Source organism: Polypterus senegalus, chromosome 1, assembly GCF_016835505.1.
Source record: "Polypterus senegalus isolate Bchr_013 chromosome 1, ASM1683550v1, whole genome shotgun sequence".
NCBI lineage: Eukaryota > Metazoa > Chordata > Cladistia > Polypteriformes > Polypteridae > Polypterus > Polypterus senegalus.
Window position 1 is genome coordinate 231219221 of NC_053154.1, and position 16789 is coordinate 231236009.

General features: G+C 39.0%; 1 protein-coding gene across 1 annotated transcript in view; it reads right to left on the reverse strand.

The window, feature by feature from the left end:
- Nucleotides 1-3790: 3790 nt before the first annotated feature.
- LOC120542303 (clarin-3) overlaps nt 3791-16789 on the reverse strand; it is a 114042-nt gene continuing 101043 nt past the window's right edge. The window contains exon 3 of the mRNA XM_039774699.1: nt 3791-3996. Within this exon, the coding sequence (XP_039630633.1) occupies nt 3887-3996 (110 nt within the window). The 3' untranslated portion in view covers nt 3791-3886. The remainder of the gene's footprint in view (nt 3997-16789) is intronic.

Sequence of the window (16789 nt, forward strand, 5' to 3'; positions counted from 1 at the left end):
AATAAGGTAGCAAGTAACAATAACCTGTCCATTCTTTCACTGGACCCACTAAATCCAATATTTCAGACAGGGGAGAACCATTTCAAGGCAAGAAATCCAGTCCTGGACTGGATTATAGCTTTTAGTATTGCATAATCCCTGGGGCTGGGGTACTGGGGCCATTCTGGTAAAAAAAAGTAAACCTAGTCTATGGTCTTTGGGGTACAGTTCCCTGCAGACATGTGACGAATTATCAGTCCCCACTGAGTTACCAATAGTTGGCAATGAATAATGATTTACACTGGAGATTTTTTAAAATGAACTAGCTTTTTAAACACAAATAGCTAATCAATTACTTTTAAACATTTGGAATTATTAAGCAGGATTTGAACATATGCAACTTTCAAACACACTTCTATGCTGTTTAACATGCTATTATAATCCCAAACCTGCTCACTAGAATTTAGAATCAGGCTTAATGCCAGCACTACAACCTTGAATGGGATAATGGGATGCCAGTCCATCACAGGGTCAACTCACACACACTCATAAGGGGACAATTTAGAATCTGCCTTTAATCTAACGAACATGTCAATGTGACAGGGTAAAAAAAAACAAAAAATTGGAGTACCCAGAGGAAGACACACGCAAACTTAGGCAGAGGTGAACTGTGTACAGACAATGACTTAAATTTTCTGTCCAACAATAGGCTTTGTAAATGTTTTCTCATCTGTACATTTGAAAATAAAACAAACAGAATAAATGAGTCCCAATTTATCACCCCCTCCACAATCACTTACAGAATATTACAAATTTATTTTGGTCTGAAGGTTTCTGTTACCATAAGTAAAAATCATGTGTTCTACAGATCCTGGTCACACCATACTTTAAAATTTACCCTACTAAACTGAATATATTATCTCTTCCAAATAAATTGTTTAGGTATTGTGACGTAAAGGAGATTTATAATAATAAAAAAATATGTGATGCAGTTTTCATTAATTGATTTCCCATCCTTGTAAAAGAAGCCTATTAGATAGAATGTTATTTGTCCCCAGGGTGAAATTTGGCTTTTTACAGAAGCTCTTTAAATAAATAAATAGATAAACACACACACTATGGTCTGAATACACACTGAAATGAATATAAAGCAAAAAAATTAAAAAAGAAGGGAAGTTCTGACTTGGCTGTCACAGTCATAGTGGGGGATTACGCAGACGTATTGCTGTTGGTATAAAGGCAGTGTAGTAGTGTTTCTTGACGCATTTCAGCGGAACAATTCCTTTAATTTTTTAAGATTTATTACTTAGTTAAGCATAGATATGTAATAAAGAAAATTAAACAAATCAAAGAAATAAACCTTGACAAAAAAAAAAAATCAATAATAGGTCAAAATGCTTTTAAGAAATAACACATAAGGGGAAGAATGACAAGGGCAACATACAATAGCAAAGACCTTAAACATCTCAAGACATCTGTAACAAAAGTTATTCAAAATGAGCACAAAACGTGAGAGAACCTGATAAAAAATAAATAAAAGTCACCAAAATCCTCAACAAGAATCAGTAGATCTCTTAACTAATGAAAACTAAACTATAACAGAATTACCACTATAAGCTCACTTTTAGAGAGGCAACAGAACAACCCAGGGAACCAAAGCCCAATGAACAGAGTCCTTAAACAGGGCAGCCTCAGATGGCTATCCCAGTGGCATAATTAGGGGGCCCTGCCTCTTGATCTCAATATCAGTGGGTGAAAATAAGAATCAAAAAAGAAAATTATAACAATTAGGAAACGAAAGAAAAACTAAGGCAAACAACATAATGAATATAAGTAATGAAAGATAATTCAACTGTAAAACATACCTTATCCAGTTCAGAGTGATGGATAACTGGAACCTATACAGGCAGCACTGGTTACATGGAAGGTGATCACAGAATATATACACAGTTACTAATATGTGGCTAATTTAGAGTCATCAATTAGCCTAATACAACTGCCTTGGTGATATAGGAAGAAAATTCGCACAGACATGGGAAGATCATGCGAATTCCATACAGGCAGGGCCTGGACCAACAGTTCAAATTCAGGAGGGAGGGTTGTGAGGACTTTTTATAGTCAAAGCACCTGGTCTGAAATGAAAATTGAACCAGTCAGCCACTCAGCATGTAAATGTGGTTGTGAACATAAATCAGTTTAAACAAAAAGATTATTTAAATGAGTAATTCAATTACAAATGCCTAAAACGTTAATCACTTTTGTTTTCCTGTCTGTTAAAATAAACCTGTGTCTTTAGTATGCTCATTATGTAATTGCAGTAGTCATTTGTAAAGTTCATATTTTTATCTACATATGACCTTGTCAGAGCTCTAGGCATGCACTCACTGAAGACCACCATACCAAAATAAACTAAATTGAATTGAAGCAAGTCAAAAAGAGGAAAGATTTAGTTAGCTCTGACTTCACAGACCTGACACTTTGGCTTCAAAGCCCCTTCTGATCAAATGGGATCCTGGAGGGTCCCTTTACTAGGCAGGTACACTTTGAGAGTAAGCTGTGTAAACAAAACTCTTACATGGCGATGAAACAGGGGATTAGACAACTGTCACATCCATCTAATCCACTTTGGTAGGTATAGTATCCGAGCTGATCGCAGTTAGAGGGTCTTGATTCTTATCTTAAATCATCTATCAGGTTTAAGGGGCCTTTAATCTTCTAGTAAATATTTAATGTACAACAAATTTTGGACAATCTAAGCTTTCCAAAGATGAGAAACAGTCTAAGCCCACACATAGAAGTCAACTGCCCCTTGAAATCTTCTTGTGTGATATGGACAGTAGCTTCAATCTGACTTGTTTGCAGTCCATTGTCCTACTGGATTTGTCAGAAATTAGAACTGTAGTTATGCTATGGGGTAACACATTGGCATAGTGTTAAATATTTACATCATGCAGCTTCCAAGTCTGTTTCAGGCCCTTGTCAGTTGTTATGTGGAGTTTGCACTTTCTTCAGGACTTTTCTCAGTTGGGTCTGTTTAAGGTAGTGTGGCCATTTGAGTAGGTCTGCCCTTTGGTGGGTTGGCACCTTATTCATCATAGGTTTGCTGATTTGCACCTAAAGCCACTTACTGTACCATAAGTAGTATGGAGTGTGGTAGCCGGCCCAGACACAGACAAGCGGACACATTGGCATCACCCAACACACGTTTATTTACAACCATTTTTACAAGTGCACAACCCCAAAAGTTCCCAAGTCCTCAAAGTCCTGGCAAACACAATAATGATTCACTTTCTCTTCACTTTTATAATCACCCAGATGTACTCCAGGTGTGTCCCGGCAATCTTCCACTGACACGCCCCTGTGTGGCGGAAGTGCCGGCTCCATCCCCAGAAGCACTCCGGGTGTCCCTGTTCCTCTTCCCCCCAGCACTTCCGGGTGTGGCAGAAGTGCTGAGGTCCAGGGCTCCAAAGGTATAGGGGTGCCCCCTGGCTTCAAAGCTCTGTACCCGTGGCCCCCAAAGGTACCAGGGCGGTCACCCCCACATGGACTGGGGAAGGCGTAAGCCCTCCTCCAGTCCTCCTGGGCATTCCGGTCGGGTCGCCCCCCCCCCGGGCATCTCTAACAGGAGCAATGTATGGCTAAATAAATGAACACTGCAATGAACCAAAAACACTTCCACAAAAGAAAAAGAGTTGGGAACCGTCCCTGTATAATATCCGAAGGACAAAAGAAAAACAAGCAGTCAAAATGATGGATCAAATACTTATTGCAGCAAATAACAAAATGTATTACAAGAGATGGTGTTTTATACAGTGACAAAATGGTGGACGGATACGACGTCGTCAAAAGTAACCAGAAGTGATGTGATGGAGGAAGTGACATCATCTTCTGGAGACCAGAAGTACCGTCATTGGATTGAGCCAGAAGCGTTGTCATCAGAGGATGCCGGAAGTGACATTTGAGCGGCCATCTTGGGATCCGGAAGTAAGGTATGGATATTATTTTTCTTCTTTTGGTCTGATGAAAGAGAGAGAGAGGAGTTAGTACTGCAAATCAACCCCTTGTCTCGCGATATTTCACTCACCTCCAGGCTTGTTGTGTGACAACATATTTTTTGAAACTTTAATTGCACTGGCCTTGGATTTTGCTGAAGTAATTTGTAATGCAGAAGTGTCCCACTCTGAATGGGATGTCCATGAGTGTGCCTGTAATAATGTGACTGGTTCCAGCCTTGCAATCAGTGCTCCAGCTCTCTGCAAACCTGCCCTGTTGAAAATGGATGCACTTGTGTATGTAGCTGTATAGGATAGTGCTGTGCTTAATCGCTTCAAAAGTAATTGTTGGGTCAGCTTATACTGTAACCAAATTTAATTAAATGAACATAAGGAGAAAGTAAGTTGTTGAGCTGACCTTGCTTGTAATGACTCATTGACCCTACCCAATACACGTATGCTAGACTTTCTGTTCCTCTGAAGGCAGCCATCTGCCAGCATTAATGAGTTTAGGAAGTTCATTACTGGCCAGTCTGAGAGTCAGAGGTTTCCTATTAAAGCAAATTGTAAATTCAACAATAAAGTACTGAATGTATTAAAATAGACTGGTTAAGTAATTCTGTCAGCCTGCTGTTAAATGAAATACCTACAGAGCACATGTTGTTTGAATAATTCATTTAACAGCTAGCTCCATTATCATTAGCCACTTCTAATATTGGTGGTGAACAGTCGATTTAAGAATCATTTCAAAGTATTTTTGACATTCAACAGAAAATTATGGTGTGTTTTGTTAACTTTTCACATTAAATAATCATTGTCTGCGGTGGGCTGGCGCCCTGCCCAGGGTTTGTTTCCTGCCTTGCGCCCTGTGTTGGCTGGGATTGGCTCCAACAGACCCCCGTGACTGTGTAGTTAGGATATAGTGGGTTGGATAATGAATGGATGGATGGATAATCATTGTACTGAGAGTTTTTTTTAAGTCTTACTAACTTATTCACCTTTGTCAGTCTGATATTCCATCCATGGAATATACATCTCTCAACAAATCTAATGAGTTACAGCAACTGCTTCTTCAAGGAAAGTTTCCATGATTTCCTTCAATTAGTAATAAGAACCACAAAAATCAACAGACTTTACACTGATCTGCCCTTTGTTCTGGAGGCATTGTACCAAAGTAAATGCAGTTGTATGTAAGGTGAATGAGTAGCAGAAAATTAACGTATTATGTTTTAGTGAATCAGAAAAGAAGCATAAGGGAGAATTTGGTGCTCAGTGCTTGGTAGATATTATTAACCAAGTAATTTACCAAAAATCATAGTCAAAATCCAAATGAAATCAAAACCAAAAAATGTTGCATTATATTTGTTTGACGATGCTCAAGAACTAGTCTTCTGTGCGTCTGTCAATAGTTTGGATTCCTTACCAATTTTTTATTACATAATGAGGTCACACTACATGCTGTAAGGACACTTCACTAGTCTTGGCTACTGTTGTCATAAAAAAATTGGTGACAGTCATGAAAAACAAGGCAGCGACCCACAGAAAAACAGACAATGTCAATGTAACAATCTCCTAAAGAACAAAAAAAAAATCAATGGCACAAATAACAGTAATTGCAAGTTGAAAATGTAAGCAAAGTCATTTCACCAGGTGCCTGACACCCTCTTCTGAGGATTCTCATGTTAAATTGTTAATGTCATTATAGAGGATCACTTTTATAAGTCACTTTTCAGCAACCACATACCAATTAATGTGGGAGTAAGGCTCGACAAGAGATGTGGTGGGGCTGTTACTCCTGCTGCCTAACACCTCTCAAGTCCTGAGACGAACAATGTCTGACTGTTTGGAATTTCTTCTTGTATATAGGTTGGTTTTCTCTGCCGAAGTCTTGCAAGGTGGGTTTATTGGTTTACCTTCCTGTGTTCCACCCAGTGAAGCCCACATCCCTAAACTGGGTTATGCAAGTTTGTGAATGGATGCAGATTTACAATGTAGCTACTCTAGTCTATTAATTTGAATCCATAGCTAATCTGTGTTCTTTATTGAAGTCATTGCTCAGTTGGACTCCTTGCTTCCTAGTTTCTGAATTTGAAATGAAGTATTGTCAATAACCATAAATTCCTTTCATGAATTTTAATTCATTCTGCTTTTTGATGTTCTGGCTATGCCGTATAATTTTAGAAAGGTTGAGCTCATTCCCAATAACAAGCTCTGTAGCACTCCTGTCTATTCTGTATCATGCTCAAGCCTGTTCAATCCAAACTTCTTTACATTTTGAACAAGAATAGTAATAAAATACTTAAAATTCACTAGAGAGTAAATGTACCTATATGCAAAAATTTGCTACACAGTTAATGCACATTTTTGTTTCATACTGCTGGTTGTTTCATAGAAAGTCAGACTAACAGCACTGTTCATTATCGTCCAGTTACAATAAAGAAGTAGCCTCTGAGTTAATGACTAGTTACAATGTAAACCAGCAGTCACCGGGACCCTCCAAGGTCATGGACCTAAATGGGTCAATATAGAATCACCATTTAGTCTACCATGTCATATGTGGACAGACTAGTCAGACATAGGTTCAAGTGTTAGGGAACTACCTTGGTAACCCTGTTTAAACTGCAGTAAATATAAGAAATTGCAACAAGTAAGATTGTTGACCTCTGCCATACAATAACAAAAGATCTTTCAATAAGAGAGGAACCTGTCTTCTCTCTGTCGCTTGGTCTCTCACCAGAATTACAGTAAGGACACCCACTACTGTATATTGGGTATCTGCCTTAATAAACAGATAAGTGTCTGTGCATATGTTTGTGTGTCCATCCAGTTGCGATGTCTCTGTCATTCCAATAGATGGTGCATCACAAACATTAACACTTGTAACGAGTAAGGGGTATTGCTGAGCGAACCTCTTACACAATCACACCCAGCACAATCATGAGTTCAAATATTGTCCCTTTTATTAATTACAGTACCTTAATAAACAGATAAACACAATCAATCAGTCTTCTGCTGGCAGCACCCTCTGGCAGTACCCATGGACTCCATCGAGCCTGCTTTTCAGAACTACAAGTTCCATGCAACCCTGTAGGTGTCCAACCTTGGGCCATGCCAAAGAAGCATTGCCACCTATTGTACTGGGAGATGAATTGTTTCTGGTAGATAAACACCCACTGTCCATCCATTAGTCTTTGTCCCTGACTGAGATTAGAATTAGAGATCATTCAGGTTGGGTTATACCTTCTTCCATGCTTTCCTTCCATTTTGGCCTTCCAGCTGGTAAGATGTTGTTCTTTGTCCCAACTGAGATACCAAATGGCCCCACTCACAATTTTGCCTAAGAACACAGCCATAAATAAAGAATGGTACCAAAACATCTTCCAAGAGCAACTTCTCTCAACCATCCAAGTCACCAATGGTGACTGTAAGACAAAAGTGATAACTAAGTGGCTCGAGAAACAAAACATTCGACATTTTGGATCCATGGCCAGGAAACTCCCCAGACCTTAATCCCATTAAGAATTTGTGGTTAATCCTCAAGAGGTGGGTGGACAAACAAAACCCCACAAATTCTGACAAACTCCAAGTATTGATTATGAAAGAATTGACTGCCATCAGTCAGGATTTGGCCCAGAGAGCATGCCAGGGCGAACTGCAGAGGTCTTGAAAAAGAAGGGCCAATACTGCAAATATTGACACTTTGCATAAACTTAATGTAACTGTTAATAAAAGCCTTTGAAACTTATGAAATGCTTGTAACAATACTTCAGTATACCATAGAAACATCTGACAAAATGATCTAAAAACACTGAAGCAGCTAACTTTGTGAAAAACAATACTTGTGTCATTCTCAAAACTTCTAGCCACGAATGTATAACAGGGACATATGCATTGCATATGACGCTGAAGTCTATGTCGATTATTTAGATTTCAACTTGTCTTGGACGGGTAGCACAAATAGTGCATAGTATAATGCTAAAAAAATAAATATACGTGCATTTTTTAAATGTTGATCCTTTTGCCATTGCTAGTGTGCCATTCATCATCTGCACTACCTCTCTATCAATGTTTCTACTCTCATGAATTGAGAATTTGTGGTTTTGTGTATGATTTTGTTCCATAATTGCCATAACTGCTTGCTGCGTAACAGGCTGCAACTGTGAATACTGTTTCTTTATAATTTTTCTTGTTTATTGTGGTTTCACGAAAAGATGTTTAAACCCACATTAATAAATTGGGATGGCATTTTGAACAATTGAATCAATGGACCCCGGATAGTATCTATGAGTGGTGGAGAAGGTTGGGTAGGAATTGATGTTCACTGACAACACTATAGGTTCTCATTATTACTACAGGATAGTGCACCAGTGTTGGTATTTGATAATGTTATAAAGGTGAGCAGCTTGAAAGATTGGCATGAAAGCCTTAAATTATAACTGCCAAATTAAGAATTCTACCATATTTTGAACTGCGAATTAGCATGGGCTAAAATGTTGCATTTCATTCTATCTCATCATGTCTTACCTTTGTTGCACTTACTGTAGTAGTGATACAGCAGAATTTACTTTTTCAAAAATGCAAGGTTTTGCTTTGATAAAACATGTAGTGCCATAAGTTAATTTAAAAATTATTGTCACATGTACACAGTGCAATGAAACTGTCTTCTTTACACCTGACCACTGAGCACCATGCCACCACTGTCCTTGGCTGAATCTCCCACCGTAGATTATCCATCCATCCATCTTCCAACCCGCTGAATCTGAACACAGGGTCACGGGGGTCTGCTGGAGCCAATCCCAGCCAGCACAGGGTACAAGGCAGGAACCAATCCTGGGCAGGGTGCCAACCCACCGCAGGACACACACACAAACACACACTAGGACCAATTTAGAATCGCCAATCCACCTATCCGGCATGTCTTTGGACTGTGGGAGGAAACCGGAGCACCTAGAGGAAACCCACGCAGACACGGGGAGAACATGCAAACTCCACACAGGGAAGACCCAGGAAGCGAACCCAGGTCCCCTAACTGCGAGGCAGCAGTGCTACCACTGCGCCACCGTGCCGCCCACCGTAGATTATGTAAGCTATAATATCACAAATGAATAGGTAGTGTTAAGTGAAGCGGCCAAGTTTCCTTTCGCATATAATTTTGCAAATTCATTTTGCATGCAATGTCACAACAACAAAATTCACTAAGAGGGGGGTTTGAAGTTTGAAAGGTTTTTGGGGGGTAGAAAGAAAGTAAAATTACTACTTGAGGATTTGGCCACACCGTACAAACCTTTTGACCTGTATATTTCTCGGAAATGTATCCAGGACAAAACAAATTAGGAAAACTGCCTATTATAAATTCAAACATGGCTAAATACACCACATGATAAGACAAATAGACGTACTATTAGACAAAAGCTGTGATTCAGCAAGACAATGAAATTGTGGTCCATATTAGTTGAGAAGAAGTGGCTGAACCTGCAGTCTTAGATGAAATCGTGCTTTGGCCGATACAAACCTTAGTACATGCTGATAAAGATATTTCTTCCATTAACCCCAATGTGCTCCTGCTGCCTGATGGGAATTGTAGTCCACATTTTGGCACTGGTTTTATTACAGTGCTTCTTTACAATACAACATATAGTCAGTATTTTAGGTTAATCCATTGGCAATGTAAACTGCAAAATTTCATGAAAACTGGTAAGGCTGTTCATGCGTGATTGGGAAACAAACATATTACAATTTTCTTTATATACTTTAGATGTGCTACAGCATTTTGTAGTTGGATATGAAAGAAGTATGTTACAGCATAAAATTAGGTTATCTATTTATTTTCTAAATATACTCTACTCATCATAAAGATAAATTAATCTGAAACCTAACCAAACAGTATTGAGCATACGTTCGTACGCTCATACCAGGTCACTTCAGAGTAACCACTTAATATAATCTCATCAGTACAGTAGACTGGTTTTTCATCCAGGGTTGGTTTCCACCTTGTGCCCAATACTACTGGTAAAGGCTTTGGCCTCCTGCAATCCTGAAGAGGATTAAGCAGTTCTGAGAATGTTAAAACCAGGGTACCCAGAAAATGGATGCCCATAAATGGGTAGAATGAAATGAAGTTCAGTCTCTGGAGCTGACAGGCAGCAGTCTAACACTGTACTGTCCAAATATATTTCAGATTTCTGTCTACATGGCATTCTAGAGGTGCTGCTCATATTATGGGACTATAGTCTCTAGCCTAATTAGTATTAAGCCCTCTTTTCAAAAGAAATATCGGTTTGCCTAAGGTTTATGCAGTAATCTCATGTCACTTTGATCGCCTGATTAGGATGTTTAAAGCATCATAGCTGAAACAATGTTGAAGCAAAACCACGCATTGTAAAAGCCAAATAACTGTCCTGCTAACTATTTTTGGATTTATAGATCTTTCTGTCCTGCGGTTTTGGGTCATTGTATAATGTATCATGAAGAAACAGACAGAAATGAAGGCTTGTGTGTTTACTCTGAACAGGCATCACCCACATTGTGCAATGAGAAGTGTAAGGGTGCAGTACCCAGCCAGACAGAGCAGAAGAGCACCTCCTCATAGAAGGAAGTGCCAACACTTTCTGTAGTACCTCACATCTTCTCTGTGGACTGCAGATAGACTTAAGATCACTTATATACGTAGTTATATTTAATTTAAAAAAATAAATTAAGAATTTTAGTTAAAAGCCAAGCTGTAGCAAATGCAGTTCATCACTGGTGATCATCCTAATCTTGGAACAGGGTGGACGCAGTTTCAATTTATGGGTTCAGCTTTCAAGGACTGAGCTAGAAAGAACAATGAATGGCTCTGTATAAAGGGAAATCCTCAAGGAAATCCTGCTAGAATCTGCAAAGGAACTTCAACTGTGTTAAGGTTTCACCAACCAAGCAAATGCAAACCTTCAGCTGAAAGGTAAAGCAAAGAGAGAATATAGAGGTGAGGATCCAGCAAAGTTCAGCATTAAATACCACTTGTGATTTGTGGAAGGGCTTAGAAAATTAAGTTACTTCAGCATTCTCCATTTGGCCCTAAAGGGAGTGGAACAAACCTAGAAAGTGAAATCTGCAATAAACTCCAAATCGAGATGTTCTACACTGCATATATACCCAGCAAGACTCCAAACTGTGGCTAAAGGAGCGTCTTCAAAATATTACTGTACAAATATAAATAGTTTAATCTGCCTGGTAAGGTTCAGAAAATAAAAGCAACTGCTTTGCAAGCAAAGTTATGTGAATAAATGCAATGAAGTGAGAAAAATAAATTAACAAAAAGAAGTCTTCACAAAGGACAACAACAAGTAAAGTAAGGAGACAGAGGCTTGTGTTGTTTGTCACGATTAAAGAATGACAAGATCTCATTCCAGTGAACTTGAACAGAATGGGGCATTTCAAATATTACTATTGATAGGGAGGCTTAACAGGTCATCTTGGACATTAGGAATGGTGACTGAGGCTCCATCAGGATAAAAAAATACAAATAACAAAAAGTTATTGTTGCAAATGCTCAAATATGTCCTTCATGCTTCCAGTTTATAAATCTGATAATCCAATTCAAGGTTGCGAGTGACAAACCTGTCCCAAGTAGAAGGTGGGAATTACAGGGCACACTCACACAAAGCCCACATTTACTGATACAGGGTATATCTCTGACTAAACCAACATGCATAGCTTCATGATGTGAGAGCTATCCCAGAGAACCCAGAGAAAAAGCCACACAATTATGCAAAATGAATACAGAAGAACTGGAAATCAAACCCAAAACTTAGGGTGTGTGACACTGTAATGCTAAGCAGGGTTAGTTTTATAGCTAGAGTTATTTACTTAAGCTGAATCATCCCGTTCAAGTTCACCAAAATGAAAGGGGACACGCTCTAAATATCTGCAGATATAAATGTTAATTTAGTTAAACCTTTCCAGTCTTATATAGGTGTACTTGGTAAAACACTGCATCATATGCTACCACAAATTATCAGTGTGCAACTTTACTCTAGAGAGCTGCCAGCAGAGAGCAGCATGGTCCTTTTTAAGTTCCTAGAAATGTTCATTGCTGCCCTCTTGTGGTTTAACTTTGAACTAAAATATGAATTTGAATTGTTCAAACTAGAGTCATTATTTTTATTTGAGCTTTAAAAAAATTAAGAAATACTCTTTAAACTCTGAAATTGGAGATTATTGCTGAACAAAATACTGTATAGGTCCTTGATACCACATGGGCTTTACACTTTCATAAAATGAATATTATTTTTAAAACATCAGTTTGACCTTTGGACTTTATAGCTGTAATAATAGTAATTTCCTAGCCAGAGAGGTTTTCTGTAAAGCACTTCCAGGACTACATTTCTACACATTCAAATTAATAGTTACTGTATGGCTAACATGCAGTAATCCATGGAGGTCGCTGTTAAGTGTAAAGAGGTGACCCACCCTTTCACTCTAGCGCAGACAATATGGACATTTAACTTTTAGTCTAGACCATTGGTACCTTCTTGTTTGTTTGGTTTTTTTCTGTATTCTGCCTTTTTCCCAGTGTCTTTACTTATGATTTCAATGATACTGAATGACTTCAGCAAATTCATTTTCTGTGCTTTGTGGAAACATTCAATACAGAGCATAAAATAAAGGTACAGTACACTAATTGTGGAAGAGTACATTGTTGAGCATTTAACTAGGACTCACACTGATTAGTACTGCTGCCTCATACCTCCAGAGGCCTAGATCTGAGCTCCAGCCAGGTTTCCTATCTTTATTTCATTTGCACATTCCTCCATGACTGACAGGGCCTTTTTTGCAGGAGCTTTGATTTTCGTCCCACATCCAAAAATGTGCAGGTTAAATGTGTGAGGTTAATTATAAATACTAAATATAAATGAGCATGAGTGTGTGTCTTATGGTGAACTGGTGCACTGTCTAATGTTGAGTCCTTTCTTTCGTCTTAAAATAGAAGAATAGATGAATCGTACATTGAATATTTGATTGTTATGCACATAGTAATTTGGACTTTGCATTTCTAAGACTGAGTGGCACTAATGTGTTACGTTTACATGTTTTTCGTGTGTCCAAGTGTGTTGTTTATGTGGCTTCCCTGTGTCCATGTGAGAGTTCTGTAGATTTCTTCAAATATTCCAAACATCTCCAGGGTAAGAAGAAGTTGACTAATGTGTGCGAGTGTGTCCTGTGATAACATACACCCTGAGCTGATGTGGGTTCTTCACAATTGCCAAAATGCATGTATTATTATTTTAAATTCTATTTGATAAGATCATAATTCATCTATAATTAACTAGATGTGGTTGTAGACATTATTTGGAACCTTCTTCTAATTATTGGTTTTCATTGTCATTTATTTATTAGATGATAACAATACATTGTACTTTAAAACTTCAAATTTATTTTTTGAGATTTGTTAAAAATATATGAAATTTGACAAGTGAATGGAGATCACTAAGTTCATCACTCTTATTTCATTACTTAATAGTTAATTTCTCCTGATATCTCTTCTAGGTTCTTTTTAAAGCTTGTTAATGTTTCTGCTTCAACTACACGTCTCAGTCGCTTGTTCCAGATTCTCACAACACTTTGTCTAAAGAAGTACTTCCTGGCTTCAGTTCTAAACGCACTTCCTCTTTATTTCCACTTGTCTCCTCGAGTATGTGATTCACCATTAGGCTGAAAGAATTCTGCTGGTTCTGTCTCATCACTGTCTTTGAGAATTTTGAAGACCTGGATTAAGTCTCCCCACAGTGTACTCTGAGACTAAACAGGTTTAATTTTCGGAGTCTGTCAGAGCACAACACATCCTTAAGTCCTGAAATGCACTAGGTTGCTTACCTCTGCAGAGCTTCAAGTGCTGCTATGTCTATCTTGTAGTGGGGTGACCAGAATTGCACACATATAGGTACAATGATTTTTCATGTAAAATTTAATGATGGATAAGTCATGGGGCTGTATTCTGAGTAAGGACTGATAAATGCAGCCTTTTCATTAAACAAGACATAGATTATTTAGATAAGTGTGGAGAACAAAAGGGCACTGATGTAAATAAATAAGTAAATACAATAAAAGAAGGAAATACATTACATTGTACAGTAAACCAGCAGCTAGTTTACTGTGGTATAGTGGTATAACAGGCCAATCTCAAAATTCCAAGTGAATAAAATCACCTCTCATTCCAGCTTAAGACATATGAGGCACATGACTAGCAGTAACCCAGAGGGGATGCCAGTTTGTCATGGGGCATACATATTTAAAATTTCAGCCACAAAGAGCAAGTTTAGATTCACCAGTTAGCTTAAGATAAGGGACGGATGTGGAAGATGAACAAGACTAAAGATAAACACCATGTGAATATTGAGAGGACACCACACAGCAAATAACAAATGGGCTTGGAATCAAACTCGGGTCTTTACAGCCATGATGCAGCAATGCTAACCACTCTGCTACCAAACATACCAAACCATTAAAGCTGAACCTGTTTAATTTAATTTACGGTTGTAGTGAGCTGTCATAAACATAGACGCTTCCCCATTCACTTGTAGGCCCTAGAGCAGCTATATTCACTGCTGTCTGGCAATCTTCTTTTTCCACTTTGATGCCTAATTGGTGCATACAAGTGCACTTAAATTTCTAAGCTGTGATCTTAATGTCAGAATTTCAAGGGTGGTAGTGACTGCAAGTTATGATATTTAGCCATTCTTTGATTGTTTCTGAGGTTTTGGAATTTTTTAACTTGTTTTATGAAATACATTTTTATTTATTACAAATGCTGCCTTATTGATGACTAGCTTTCCCCTGGAGCTTTGCCCGCGTAGAAAGGAAACAGGACGATGAGGTGGGCCCTGTCCAGTTCCCTACTCCTGACGTCATGCTTCCCCCTCTCCTCGGCCCACGGCCTCTGTCTCGGATTAGTGCAAATATATCACTCCTGCAAGCAAACTATAATTCTCATAGCGATGAGATAAGTCGAAAAATCAACTGGAATGTTTAAACAAATTCTCATTTGCTAGCTAAGCGGATATAATATACACCCTGAGGCCCCGCCTCCCTCCCCTTGGCCTGCTGTGTTTCTCTGAAATTCACACAAATAAATTGGTACCACAAGCAAATTATGATACTTAGTGCGATGAGAGAAGTTGCAAAATCAACCGAAATGTTCAAGCAAATTACAGAAAAAAACCTGATCTAAATCCATTAAGTAGTTCTCTTGTGAAAAGCAGTCAGGCATAAAGACAGATTGATGTTGGATTTTATATACAGGCAGTCCCCGGGTTACGTACGAGATCAGGACTGTAGATTTGTACTTAAATTGAATTTTTATGTAAGTCGGAACAGGTACATTATTATAATAAATGCTATTGTTGACCAACGGTAACCAAGTGCTGTGCCAATGAATGATGGAGTTTCACCTCCCTCTGACCTTTTTATTATTTCTACTTTATTTTCAATGGTGATGGTTTTTCTCTTCTTTGCTGTATCTCTAACACTTGCATCAGATTTGTGTTTCAGAGACATTCTTGAAGGGTGAAGACAAAAGGTTAAGATGAGCTCTTCTACACAACACTGTCCACGCTATCACAGCAGGAACGCACCCGTCAACATGTCTGATGTACTGACAAGAGACAACTTCCTGCTATGTGCGTAACAGTACAAGCAGGCTTGCTATTGAGAATGACCTGGGGGGGTCAGGGGGGGTTCATCACTCTCCCACCACACAGTCACCTCCACCACAGTATGCTGCCTGAACAAGCACGGTGCAGCCAAAGGCGGGTAGTGAATCGTCCAACCCCAATTCAACAGCCAACCATCTGAGACACACTACAATGCTACCACCACCGCCCCATTCACCCTCAATGGCCTCCATTCAGCCACAACCGGGTCAGCGCCTGCAGCATTACCAGCCATGTGTGCTGGGTGGGCAGTGAAATGCCTCCCTCTGCTCCATCTAGCCTGCGTCCAGTCTGGAGCAGTAGCTGCGGCGGTGTAGTGGGCGGGCAGCTAACCATCGTCCAGCAAACGAGCGATAGCTGTGGCCCCCATGACTATGGACCACGATTCACCGCTTGCCGCCTGGAGCCGCCCAAGGGACACTACACTGCACGAACAGCGAAATCGACCCCCTCCAGCCACCGCTTGCAGCATCCCCAGGCCGAAGGTGACATAGCGGCAGTTACTGAGGCGCATGCATCGCAGCTGTGGCCTCGTTCATAAGTTGTAGGCCGGATGTCCGTAACCTGGGGACTACCGGTATATAGAGAAGTAATTATGTTGTGTCATGATTTGCCTCAATGGCCAAGTGTTTAGATAAAATCTTATTTAAAGGTAAGAATTTACAGTACTCCTCTGAATTTTGTGCAAAAAATAAAGGAAACAATTAGCAAAAAAAATAAGAAGTACTGTTTTTGTTGAAAAATTACAGGTTTTGTCAGATTTTGTTCTATTAACCCTAACTCCCAATTCACCCAACTCAAAATAATTTTTTAATTTAATCCTTTTGGAACTGTCTACCTCTCAGATTAATAGAGTATCTTTACAATCCATTGAGATTTGGTCTACCTTGGCTTCAATAATGAAAACTTTATTTTCCTGTTCTACACATTTTGTCGATTTTGACTTTGCTGCTGGGCTCTTTTGGGGGAATGGCATTGTGGCAGGGATAATTGGCACCATTTGGAGTATGTAGTTGTCCTCTTGTTCAGTTGACTTACTTTATGTATATGTTAAACTCCTTAAATTGAAAAAAATCACAAAAAACTGGTTTCTTTTCCAGCACTCTTAACTACGATTTCTGGTTTTGT